At 38.7% G+C, this 14,053-nt stretch overlaps 1 protein-coding gene across 1 annotated transcript; it reads right to left on the reverse strand.

The window, feature by feature from the left end:
* Positions 1 to 4,521: 4,521 nt before the first annotated feature.
* On the reverse strand, positions 4,522 to 6,461 carry LOC137046634 (glucose-dependent insulinotropic receptor). The gene has a single exon (XM_067423930.1). It carries the CDS (start codon positions 5,891 to 5,893, stop codon positions 4,730 to 4,732), a length of 1,164 nt encoding a protein of 387 aa, XP_067280031.1. The 5' UTR covers positions 5,894 to 6,461; the 3' UTR covers positions 4,522 to 4,729.
* Between the last annotated feature and the right edge of the window lie 7,592 nt (positions 6,462 to 14,053).

The following is a 14,053-nucleotide window of genomic DNA, read 5'->3' on the forward strand; positions in this document are numbered from 1 at the left end:
ACACTGCAGCCTCTGGAGATTTTTGCTAGGGATGCCGATAAGGAGCGCATTGCAGTAGTCCAGCCTGGAGGAGATAAAGGCGTGGACAAGCTTCTCCGCATCTGCCAGTGATAGAATTGGACGAAGTTTGGCAATGTTTCTGAGGTGGAAGAAGGAGGCCTTACACAGGTGTTTGATGTGAGCTTCAAAAGTAAGCTGCGATTCCATTCTGACCCCCAGGTTGGTGACTGAAGTGGAAAGTGGAATGACCTGACCAGAGAAAGCAATGCTGGTGATAAAGAAATTCTGGACCTGAAGTGGAGTGCCGACTATGATATCTTCACTAATACTGTGTTGGACCCCCTTTCGCCTTCAGAACTGCCTTAATTCTACGTGGCATTGATTCAACAAGGTGCTGAAAGCATTCTTTAGAAATGTTGGCCCATATTGATAGGATAGCATCTTGCAGTTAATGGAGATTTGTGGGATGCACATCCAGGACACGAAGCTCCCGTTCCACCACATCCCAAAGATGCTCTATTGGGTTGAGATCTGGTGACTGTGGAGGCCATTTTAATACAGTGAACTCAGTCATGTTCAAGAAACCAATTTGAAATGATTAAAGCTTTGTGACATGGTGCATTATCCTGCTGGAAGTAGCCATCAGAGGATGGGTACATGATGGTCATAAAGGAGTGGACATGGTCAGAAACAATGCTCAGGTAGGTCGTGGCATTTAAACGATGCCCATTTGGCACTAAGGGGCCTAAAGTGTGCCAAGAAAACATCCCCCACACCATTACACCACCACCACCAGCCTGCACAGTGGTAACAAGGCATGATGGATCCATGTTCTCATTCTGTTTATGCCGAATTCTGACCCCAATCTTGAATGAACAGAAATCAAGACTCATCAGACCAGGCAACATTTTTCCAGTCTTCAACTGTCCAATTTTGGTGAGCTTGTGCCATGCTTGTGCAAAATTCAGAATTGGCCTCCATTCAATTCATGAATTGGAATTCGATTTGAATTGATTCCGCCCCACAGGAAGTTGAATTTGAATTGGAATGACAGGAAGTAGAATTAAATTCATGATGATTCAAAGAAATTCCACAGTCACACAACAGAAAGAATGTGTTGAATCTCACATAATACATTCAGTGAAGGTTACTTTGGTAAGGTAATTGCTTACTGTTATAAGTTACCCATTATAAATGTGGTTTGGATTACTTTATCAATGCAAAGCAATTTCCTTTTAATATGATTAGTAACTAATTGAATTACACATTTTACCTCAGTAATACAACAATTACATTAATTTTGTAATTTAATAACACAATTTCATTACACGCATTAACACTATAAAAATATTACACAGTATCTACTTTAAAAAAATGATGGTAACAATATTACATAATATTTCAGAAGTTTTTATGATTAATTAAATCTTATTAGTGGGATGTGCTTTTTCAATTTAAGTTGATTTTGAAAAAAAAAAAAAAAAAAAAATATATATATATATATATATATATATATATATATATATATATATATATATATATATATATATATATATATATATATATATATATTAGAGTAAATGGAAATTACCTGTTATTCAGTAGTCTGTTTGATGCTGGCACAAGTAGAAACAAACTTGTAATTGCACTAGCATTAGCAAAGTTATTGCTCATTGAACAAAGCAACATTCTTCATAAAAAATAAAAATAATAATAATACTTGCAGTTATTCACATCACAACTTAACCATGAGCTCTACTCTTCTATTAAGCTCCATTTCCAGCCACATGCAAAGCATGCTAGGAACTAACAATTGTGTCTCTAAATAAAACTGCATAATTGAGCTAATTCTCTTAAAATAAACAAGTAATCTTATTTTCCTTAATTTTATCAGCTTAATCGGTTCCTCAATTAAAGCCTCAAAATTGTCAATGGTGAGTTTCCAGACCAAACATCTTGATGCGGGTCTGGCTTGTCAGGCTACAGATAATGATCAATTGAAATAAATTAACCCCTCAATGTTTTTAGTTAGTTTTATTCCAATGTTATATTAATTTCAAAGTAATAAAATAAGACAAAGTTGTTGTAAATGCAGTTCTCATTTATTCCAGTGCAAAACTCACTGAGCAACACTGATGCATCTAATTCTCAATAGCTCTTCAAATGTTTTATCATTGAGTCGGAAGCGTTCTTGTCTGAAGATCTTTCCTGCAACACTAAAGATTCTCTCAACAGGTGCAGAGGATGCTGCTATGGTAAGATGGACATGTAGATGAATTGTTTAGAATTTTCCTTTAATTAAATCATTTAAAGGGGGGGTGAAATGCTGTTTCATGCATACTGATCTTTTTACACTGTTAAAGACTTGGAATCCCATACTAAACATAGACAAAGTTTCAAAAGTTAAGGTGGACGTTTGATGGGAGTATTTCTTTGTCAAAAATACTACTTCCGGTTAGTCATAAGGTTCGGCAATTTTTTTTCGATCATGGGTCCACTTGACGTTAAAGTTTCGGAATTTCCTTGTATGGGCCGTACGGACAATTCTACCGGAAGAGCGTGAGAGAGAGAGCGAAAGCAACAGTCTACGCCCATCAAAGCGCTGGCTCGTAGGCTGCGCTGCACAGGTGATGTGACTTCAAGAAATTAACAATGTCACCAAAAAAGTGCGTTTTTGGTTGCCAGACCAAGACAGTCCTGTACAGATTGCCAAAAAAACCCGCGTTAAGGCAACAGTGGATGTAATTTGCTTTTCCGGATCAGCAACTGAGTTGCGCAAAGGTTTATGTCTGTTCACTGCATTTTGGTACCGACTGTTTCATAAACAAGGCCCAGTTCGACGCCGGATTTTCCGATCACCTAATGCTGAAGGATGGAGCAGTCCCAACGATAAAGGTCCCAACGTTAGAACCGCAGGCAGTGAGTGAGACTGCTTCAAATGTCTGTGTTATTGCCTATGCTCATCAAGTAGCCCAAACATGATCACGTATAGTTAATTGATCAATGGAGCATGCGATGTGTAGTGCGTGTACATTTGTTTAGCTGGCCACTATATGTGTAACTTTATGTTTGTGTATTGTAAAAGCACTCCAAACAACAATACACAAAGAGTGGGGAAATATGTTGAACTAAATAAGCGCGCTTCTTCATTCAAATGCGCTACTATTCCATGTCTTTCTATGTAAACACTAGCCTGCCGTGCAAAACCATTCCGCTTACTAACGTTACAATTGTCTACACAAACCACGTGTAAACACACACACACACACACGTGCACAACTGCACTTCCCACATGTACACCTTCAAAGACAAAAATACGACGATATAATTCAAGTATAAATATGTAAATAACACAAGTCGCTAAGCATATTATATAGTTAGTGTATAACTTGTACCACATAGAGACGTCCTGCTCTAGTCGTTTTTGCTGCTGCTCCTGTTCAACTTCAGCCTCTGGGTCTGATTCCGGATCATAGATGTATGGCTGTATCTGATTAAAAGCCATATTTTTATTTTGAATAAAGTTTTTTCCCGCTGTTAGGGATGACACAGCTTTACGACGCACTCAACACAACAGCGGCGCGCACACGTCATTATTTAGCTCCGCTCACACGATACGCCCCCACCCGCTCTGCTTTTTCCGGAAAGACTCGGAACAGCGCATCTTTCTTATATAATTATTTTTAAAAAATAAGGACTTTACGGAGATATGCAGAATGCAATGCTACTCTATAGGTACTCAAGATTGACATGACACTGACTGAAACTGAGTGTTTCACCCCCCCTTTAATTCAAATTCAAATTCTACTTCCTTTAATTCAAATTCGAATTGTAATTCTACCTCCTGTTTTTGACATCAATTCAAATTCAATACTTGAATTGGAATTAAGGGGTCATTCTCAATTCAATTCTGCCTGGTTTGTGCAATTTGTAATCTCTTTTTCATATTTGTAGTGGAGATGAGTGGTACCCGAGGGGGGGTCTTCTGCTGTTGTAGCCCATCCGCCTCAATGTTGTGCGTGTTGTGGCTTCACAAATGCTTTGCTGCATACCTCGTTTTTAAGGAGTGGTTATTTCAGTTAAAATTGCTCTTCTTCCAGCTTTGAATCAGTCGGCCCATTCTCTTCTGACCTCTACCATCAACAAGGCATTTTCACCCACAGGACTGCCACATACTGGATATTTTTCCTTTTTCACACCATTTTTGTGAACCCTAGAAATGGTTGTGTGAAAATCCCAGTAACTGAGCAGATTGTGAAATACTCAGACCGGCCTGTCTGGCACCAACAACCATACCACGCTCAAAATTGCTTAAATCACCTTTCTTTACCATTCGGATTTTCAGAGATTGTCTTGACCAGGACCACACCCCTAAATGCATTGAAGCAACTGCCATGTGATTGGTTGATTAGATAATTTCATTAATGAGAAATTGAACAGCCATTCCTAATAATCCTTTAGGTGAGTGTATATCACCAAAATTACATTTATCTGTGAATATACTGTATAATGGATAACAAAAACACACTGTTCTGCTGAGTTTAATCTATATTACAGTCATATATTTTACAATTGGAAGAAGAAAAAATGGGGAAATGAGGAACTAAGTGCTATGGTGAAATGTTAAGCAAATAAAGTCATCTGTTTTGGACAAATAATCTCGGCTCCACATCCATTAAGGGACAAAGCATTTGTCAAAGTCCTTTTACAGTTTCCTATGACCAGAGGACTAAAAGCACATATTGGGAATATTTTCCAGATGTTGTTCTGGAATTGTGACAGACCTACTATAATTCACTTGAGTGGCTAGCATCTTGTCATGAAAAGTTACTGCCTGAGTGACAGTTGGGTGGTCTGTGGGGTATCTGTCCGCTGTCTCGGAGCGTAACATACAACACAACTCAATTTTAATATGAGTGAAGAGCTCACAGATCTTGTTCCTCACCTCTTGCTGCCAGCACGCGTAGACGAGGGGATTGATAAGGGAGTTTGAGAGTCCCAGCAGCCAGAGATGGTTCTCCAAAAAGTGATAAAGTTTACACTTTGGGCATGATGCCTGCACAATACTAACCACAAAAAAAGGGCACCAGCAGAGAGTGAAGCAGCCAACCAGCACGGCAACAGTCCTCAGAGCTTTTACGTGACCCCCGTAGCGGCAAGACGTCAGGAAGCGTGTACTCGATTGCTGGGCGCGGATGCGCTCCTGGTGGCCGCAGGCGATTTTTAGGATGTCCATGTAGAAATAGATGAAGACCAAGAGTAGTGGGAAGAAAAACAGGCAGAACATTATGATGATGCTCTTGGGCTCGATGACGGAGAAGAGTGTGCAGACATTGTTGTAGTCTTCTTTCTGCATCGGTTTCAAAATGCTGGGCAAAAATCCCACAATCATTGAGATGAGCCAGACAGGGACTAGAGCCCCAGCAACCATCTTCTTATTCATTAGCTGTGAGTAGCGCAATGGCAACTTTATAGCCACGTAGCGGTCCAGTGAGATCAAGAACATGGTTAGGATGGAGGCCGCAGAGGGTGCGATGATAAAGGTCATGCGCAACAAACAAATTCCCTTCTCCATGGAGACCATCTTTCCTTCGAGAGCATCAATAGCAATGCCAGTGATGGCCATGCCAACTAGGATGTCCGCAATGGATAGGTTTAAAACAAAACACCAGCTCTGGCAGCCCCTTTTGTGGATTAGCAAAACCAGGGCAATGGCGACCAGAAGGTTGGTAGAGATGATCAAAATGGATCCTACACTAAGAATATAGCCCATGGTCACTATGACACTGTCTATCATGGCAGGGGTTGTGAGTTTAGGACTGGCAGATGTCACTCTGTAGTTCTCCCTCATAGCTTCCAGGGAAGTCTCCTGAGACACGTTGAAAGCGATCATTGTTGCATCAAATGTCTCATTTCAAAGTTGAGAGTTTTAAAATACCAAGATATTGATGGTTTCAAGAGGAGGAAATGGACACAAGGATGTAGATTTTTCTTTTCTCCCATTGGGAAAAGCAAAACATTGGCTGCTGTAATTCCATTTGTCCAACCCTTGTTCTGTCTGGCTGTCATCCAGGTCCCATAAGAGCGTCCTTCCTTCTGGAAGCAACTATATCCATGAGCATTCGATTATGATGGACCTAACCTTACTGAAGGAGAAAGTCAATGCTGATATATTGATGTAATCTTTATCCTTGGCTTTTCATTAAAAAAAATATTCTCGGGATACTATTTGATTTCCAGATGTTTAAGAGTGTTCCTTGCCTGTGATGAGAAGCAGATGAACTCCTTTCTCATGAAATCTCCAGAAAGCTCCAATAAATTCAACAGAAAACATATTCCAGCTGAAAACAAGGATTCCAAGTGAGTAGTCATTCTTGCATCTCTCAGTGCATCTTTCAAATTCGATAGGCCGGTGTCCGTTTCGTTGTCTGCAAATATTAGATTTCTCTCTATTAGATCAGTCTACTAACTCTGAACAAACAAAAAAGGGGAAGAGAAACTGATGAACATAGGTTTTGGGTTGGGAGAGTGGGCTGGGAGGTGGGTGGACACTAACAGCGTGGCTGGGATTACTCATGAGTGAACAAACTCTGAATAAACAGAACCGCTCATGGGTGAATAACATTTACCATATTCAAATCATTTTAGATTTGATCACAGGAGCCAGGGTCAATGCACAGATATGGGTATATTTTGGGTCGAATCATTGATCATTTGTTCCGCAATAATGCAGCAACCTCTTCAACTTCCCTCTCGAGTCATGTGAATGAGTCAAAGCCCTCAAGTACAATGGGCTTGTAATCACACAACTGTTTTTTTTTTTTTTTTTTTAAATCTGCACACAGTCATCCATTCTGAGGAAAGATCTATTTATGACAGTGCTACACAATAAAGCCTGACTCCCACCTGCCAACAATGTGGTGATGTTATTCATCCCTACTAGACTTTTCACTGCTATTGAAAGTGGATTTTGGTCAGCAGTTGTTGTGCCCACTGCTATGCTCTGTCCACAGAAAGCTCTTGGGTGTGATTTGTGCTTCACCGACACATCACTGCCCATCTTCACCTTGAGCTGGATAAATACGGAAAGTCTTAGGCTCTTTGAAAGGAATACTGAAGATTCTTTAGGTTTTTTAGAGGACTGGGAAGATGTCTTTAAAGCGAAAACTGCTTTCCATGTTGTTGTGCTGTGCGTACTGCGTGGCATCACTCTTTTGCCTTCACCCGGATAGAAACAACTGTGTCTCGAATGGTGCCCGGTGAGTTTAAAGTCAAGTTAAGTCATATTTATTTATATAGTGCTTTTTGCAATACAGATTGTTTTTACAGTGATAACATTTTTTGGGCAAGTTGTACAGCAGCTTATTGTCTAGCTTAACGGAATAGTTAATGAAAATTCTGTCATCATTTACTCATCCTCAAGTTGTTCCAAACTTCTATGAGTTTCTTCCTTATGAACACAAAAGAAGATATTTTGAAGAATATGGCGAACTAAACAGTTGATTGACTTCCATAGTAGGGGAAAAACAATAAAAGTGAAGTCAATGGGGTCCATCAATTGTTTGGTTACTGACATTCTTCAAAATGTCTTCTTTTCTGTTCAGCAGAACAAATAAATTCATACATGTTTGGAACAGAATGATCATTTTTTGGTGAACTACTCCTTAAATGTTTAGTTCACCCAAACATGCTGTCATTAATTACTCACCCTCATGTCATTTCAAACCCGCAAGCAGAAAACGTTTGTTCATCTTCAGAATCCAAATGAAGATATTTTTTGATTGCTTCCAAATTCTACGTCAGAATGGCGGCTCACAATTGGCTAGCTCCTGCGTCAGCATCACATGCATGCGTCGTGGTGCTCACATGTACTGCATTGGCCAATGGTGAGCCGGTGTTCTGATGTAGAACTCAAAAGCGCAGCACATGAAGGAGATGAGAAGAAACTCCCTTTCTGGATCTGGAATGCTACAATGCAGAGAGAGAATTTCAGAGAGTTCTCAGATTTCATCAAAAAGATCAAAAAGTTTCATCAAAAGTTCTGTTTGTGTTCTGAAGATGAACGAAGGCCTAAAGGGTTTGGAATGACATGAGGGTTATTCATTTATGACAGAATTTAACTTTTTGTGTGAGCTAACCCTTTAAGTAAGTTCAGTGCTGATTCAGTTGCATTGTAATCATACATTATTAGTTGCATTGTAATGATTAGTTATTAATTTGAGGCCATTTACACAACAACGTTTTCAACTGAAAACAAAACTTTTATGTGTTCTGGCCGTGCATTTACACAACAATGTGGGGTTTGGGGGCCCGAGAATGCAAAGGCCACCATAAACAATAAAGGCCACCGAGAATCTATTTAAAATACATATTAATTTTCATGAAATTAAAGAGATTTAAAAAATAAAATAACAAAAAAGAAGAAACAATTTTTGTACAACCATTGAAAGAATTTCATTGTATAAACAAAAAAAAAGACATTGAGGCAAGAACACTTAGTTATAATTTTAAGTATATCTCAGTCAAAAGACTGAGTACAAGTAGGCCAAATATACTTAGGCCTTAGTTTTCTGTCAATATGAGTCAAGTATACTCAAGTACAATTTCTAAGAAGTAGACTAAAAGTACACTTCCCTATTTTTAGTTTAAAAGAAGTATACTAATAGCACACTTGAATACACTTCATAAAGGAAGTGATGAAGAATTCTTTCTTTTTTTTAAATGGGAAATTATCCTTTTAATATAATAAATCATGTGCACGAATAACTGTAACTCACGAAGTTCATAGCCAATGTCTTTATTGTGCTGTAGGAATCTGGTATCAGTTGTTCAGCAGCTGTATCAGCGTGTGATGAGGCTCCTACGCACCACTCTGTGACATCACATCTGCCTCAAACTAGAGGGAAGGTGAAACCACAACCTTTGTCTACCAACTGCTTATGATGAGATCAGCATTATTGAAGTAACACTGTGGACATTTAAGCGTGAGAACTTTAAATTATATTTCCCAACATCATTAAAAGGTGCATCTCCTTTAACGGAGTTTGTGTGTTTAAATGTATTATCTATAAAGATGCATTAAAAGAGATTTACAATGGGCACTTTTCTGTGATCTCTTTGCAGGTTGAGGTGTTCATTGCGAATGATGCTGGTGTATATTTGTGGGAGCTAGTCCTATTAAAGATGGACAATTTTTGCTTGCATATAACATGCTATATTTAATTTCAAAATGATGAGATGTATAACCCTACAGAGCAAATGCACAAACAATACAGAGATAGTCAAAAAGTGATTATTTGGTTGAACAAAGAGACGTTTATATAAATATTAATAAGTTATCATTGCATGCATGATTTAGATATTGAGTGGTGTGATTGGGGAGTTCAAAGTTTTCAATGAAATGTTAACATTTACTAGGCCTACTATACAAAGTAGCTTTTCACAATACATTTTGTTTTTGTATATATATATATATATATATTTCACTCTATTCCAGGTAAAGAGCAGACTTTTTAGAACTATTGAGTGATAAAAAATGTATAAAGATGAAAATGAAATAAACTTGCTAAATAACGTTTACAATTTTTGATCTCTGAATTTTATTTTATTTATGGTAATCCAATACAATAACTGTGCACATGAAATATGTTTAAATTACTATATATATATATATATATATATATATATATATATATATATATATATATATATATATATATATATATATATATATATATACACACAGATCAGGAATAACATTGTGACCACTTTTCTAATATTGTGTTTGTCCCCCTTTTGCTCCTGATCCGCATGGACTCCACTAGACCCCTGAAGGTGTGCTGTGGTATCTGGCACCAAGATGTTAGCAGCAGATCCTTTAAGTCTGTAAGTTGCGATGGGAGGGCCTTCATGGATCAGAAATATTTGATCAACACATCTCACAGATGCTCGGTTGGATTGAGATCTTGGGAATTTGGAGGCCAAGTCAGCACCTTAAACGCATTGTTGTGTTCCTCAAACCATTCCTGAACCATTTGTGCTTTGTGGAAGAGCGTAATATCCTGCTGAAAGAGGCCACAGCCACCAGAGAATACAGTTTCCATGAAAGGGTGTACATAGTCTGCAACAATGCTTAGGTAGGAGGTACGTGTCAAAGTAACATGGATGGTAGGACACATAGTTTGTCTAAGTGGTGTCTGCAAAATAACATAGGGTTCATAGACAATTGGAAAAGTTTTTGGGGCAGACCTGACCTGTTGAAGATGGACGGCATTCATCCCTCCTGGGCTGGTGCTGCTCTTCTCTCTAGTAATTTGGCACATAGTCTTAGAGCTAAACCTTGACTCACTGGGGCCCAGGTCAGGAAGCAGACAAACTGGCTAAACCAACCGTCTGCTAGCTGTCTCACGTCACCAAAGTCAGCTAAATCCCAGCACATAGAGACTCTTTCACCTAGATATTATCACATAGAGACTGTGTCTGTTCCCCGAATTAGTAAATACAAAAAACCATCAAAACCATTCAACAGTAAAAATTTAATTGATGTCCAACAAATAAACAACAGATATAATACGGATGAACAATTGATAAAGCTTGGGTTGCTGAATATTCGATCCCTTTCGCCAAAACGCTTGTTGTCAATGATATGATTATAGATCATAACTTAGATGTGCTGTGTTTGACAGAAACCTGGCTAAAACCTGATGATTACATTACTTTAAATGAGTGCACCCCCCGAGATTATTGTTACAAACATGAGCCACGTCTGAAAGGTAAAGGGGGAGGTGTGGCTGTAATTTATAATAATATTTTCAGTATTACTCAGAAGTCTAGTTTCAAATATAATTCCTTTGAAGTTTTGGTGCTTTATGTAACACTGTGTAGTGTAAATGATAAATCCCTTCTGACATTTGTGTTGGCTACTGTATACAGGCCACCAGGGCACAATACAGACTTTATCAAAGAATTTGCTGGTTTTGTATCGGAGTTAGTATTAGCTGTAGATAAAGTACTAATTGTTGGGGATTTTAATATCCACGTAGACAATGAAAAAGACGCATTGGGATTGGCATTTAGAGACATTCTAAACTCTATTGGAGTTAGACAACACGTATCGGGACCCACTCATCGCCTTAATCATACTTTAGATCTAATAATGTCACATGGAATAAATGTTGATACTGTTAAAATTCTGCAGCAGAGCGATGACATCTCAGATCATTACCTAATATCATGTAAACTTAATTTACCTAAGGCTGCAAAGCCATCCCCTCGCTTCAAATATGGCAGGACGATAACCGCTGCCACTAAAGATTGCTTTGTACATAATCTTCCTCATCAGTTCCATCTCCTCAGCATTACAGATAGCCAAGAGGAACTTGATGCTGCAACAGAAACTATTGACTCTCTCCTTACTTGCACTTTAGACATAGTTGCTCCCCGGCGCTTAAAGAAGATTAAAGCAAATAATCCAACGCCGTGGTACAACGAGCACACTCGGGCCCTTAAAACAGCAGCCAGAAAAATGGAGCGCAGCTGGAAGAAAACAAAACTAGAGGTTTTTCGCAATTTGTGGAAAGAGAGCATGATTGCATACAGAAAGGCCATAAAAACTGCTAGATCTGCTTATTTCTCATCTCTTTTAGAAGAAAACAAACACAACCCTAAGTATTTATTCGATACAGTGGCTAAATTATCAAAAAATAAAGCTTCAGCTTCTGATGTTTGTAAACAACACAGCAGTAATGACTTTATGAACTTCTTTACTAGTAAGATTGATAATATTAGGAATAAAATTATAACCATGCAGCCGTCTATTACAGTATCACTTCAGACAGAGCACTGCAGGGTCACTGAGGAAAAATTACACTCATTCACTGCTATAGGAGGAGAAGAACTGGCTAAACTTGTAAAATCATCAAAATCAACAACATGTATGCTTGACCCTATACCGACTAGGCTATTAAAAGAGATACTTCCAGAGGTCATAGATCCTCTGCTTAATATCATTAATTCATCTTTGACATTAGGATATGTACCGAAAACTTTTAAGTTGGCTATAATTAAACCACTTATTAAAAAAACGCAACTTGATCCTAAAGAATTAGTCAATTACAGGCCAATCTCGAATCTACCGTTTCTATCAAAAATACTAGAAAAGGCCGTGTCTTCACAATTATGTTCTTTTTTAGAAAAAAATGATATATGTGAGGATTTCCAGTCAGGATTTAGACCGTATCATAGCACTGAGACTGCTCTAATTAGAGTTACAAATGATTTACTCTTATCATCTGATCGTGGTTGTATCGCTCTATTAGTGTTACTCGATCTTAGCGCTGCATTTGATACTATCGATCACAATATTCTTCTGAATAGAATCGAAAATTATGTTGGCGTTAGTGGAACTGCTTTGGCATGGTTTAAATCGTACTTATCTGACCGTTATCAGTTTGTAGCAGTAAATGAAGAGATGTCACACCGATCACAAGTTCGGTATGGGGTACCGCAAGGCTCAGTGTTAGGACCGTTGCTTTTCACCCTGTATATGCTACCACTGGGAGATATCATTAAGAAGCATGGCGTTAGTTTTCATTGTTATGCTGACGATACTCAGCTCTATATTTCCTCACGCCCTGATGAAACCTACCAATTCACAAGATTAACAGAATGCATAGCTGATATAAAAAATTGGATGAATAGTAATTTTCTGCAACTTAATTCAGATAAAACTGAATTTTTAATTATTGGACAGAAAAGCTCCACAAGTAGTAACCGAGAATACTGTCTAACACTTGATGACTGCTCTGTCAAGCCCTCGTCGTCACTGAGGAACCTGGGTGTGCTCTTTGATACCAATCTTTCATTTGAAAGCCACGTCTCTAGCATCTGTAAAACCGCATTCTATCATCTTAAAAATATATCTAAATTACGGCACATGCTTTCAATGCAAAATGCTGAACAGTTAGTACATGCGTTCATGAGCTCAAGGCTAGATTATTGTAATGCTCTACTGGGTGGTTGCCCTGCTCGCTTAATAAACAAACTCCAGCTAGTCCAAAATGCAGCAGCTAGAGTTCTTACTAGAACCAGGAAGTATGATCATATTAGTCCAGTTCTGTCAACACTGCACTGGCTCCCTATTAAACATCGCATACATTTTAAAATCTTGCTTATTACTTACAAAGCACTAAATAGTTTAGCTCCCCGGTACTTAAGCGAGCTCTTAATGCATTATACCCCATCACGTCATTTGCGGTCTCAAAACTCTGGCCAGTTGATAATACCTAGAATATCTAAATCAACTGCAGGCGGTCGATCATTTTCCTATTTAGCTCCTAAATTGTGGAATAGTCTTCCTAGCATTGTTCGGGAAGCAGACACACTCTGTCAGTTTAAATCTAGACTAAAAACACATCTCTTTACTATGGCATACACATAGAACATTTTTAACTTTCATTATTCAATTCAATTGACTGATTGTTAGGCTGCATTAACTAGGTCAGCCGGAACCGGGAAACACTTCCCATAACACCTGATGTACTAGTTACATCATAAAAAGAGTGACATCTACGCTAATGTTAGTCTCTCTGTTTATCCCGAGGTTTATCCCGGATCTGGGCCCTGTCCGGATCGGATGGTGGACCTGCCTGGACATGACCAACGCATCCTGGAGTGTCTGTTGAGCCGTGTCAAATGGTGTCTCCTCCGAATTTGCCTCACTGGCACGACATGCTCAAAACCCGTCTTCGGCGCAATAATTCCGATCTTTCATGTATTCATACTCTTGTGTAATTGACGCCCCATCCTAAATAAATCTGTCTCTTCCGTGATACCCTGAAAATTTTGAATAATCCGATCTAATATGATTTCCGACCTGTAAGGTTGCCAGAATAATAATCTTACACGGTGTGTTAATAGGCCAGAGGAGAACTGGCACCCCGACTGAGTCTGGTTTCTCCCAAGGTTTATTTTTCTCCATCATGCCCCGATGGAGTTTTGGTTCCTTGCCACTGTCGCCTTTGGCTTGGCTTGCTCAGTTGGGGACACTAAAATA

This window comes from Pseudorasbora parva, chromosome 18, assembly GCF_024679245.1.
Source record: "Pseudorasbora parva isolate DD20220531a chromosome 18, ASM2467924v1, whole genome shotgun sequence".
In the NCBI taxonomy this organism is placed as follows: domain Eukaryota; kingdom Metazoa; phylum Chordata; class Actinopteri; order Cypriniformes; family Gobionidae; genus Pseudorasbora; species Pseudorasbora parva.

Coding starts and splice junctions, on each gene's coding strand:
- LOC137046634 (XM_067423930.1), bottom strand. CDS start 5,893: ATGATCGCTTTCAACGTGTCTCAGGAGACTTCCCTGGAAGCTATGAGG.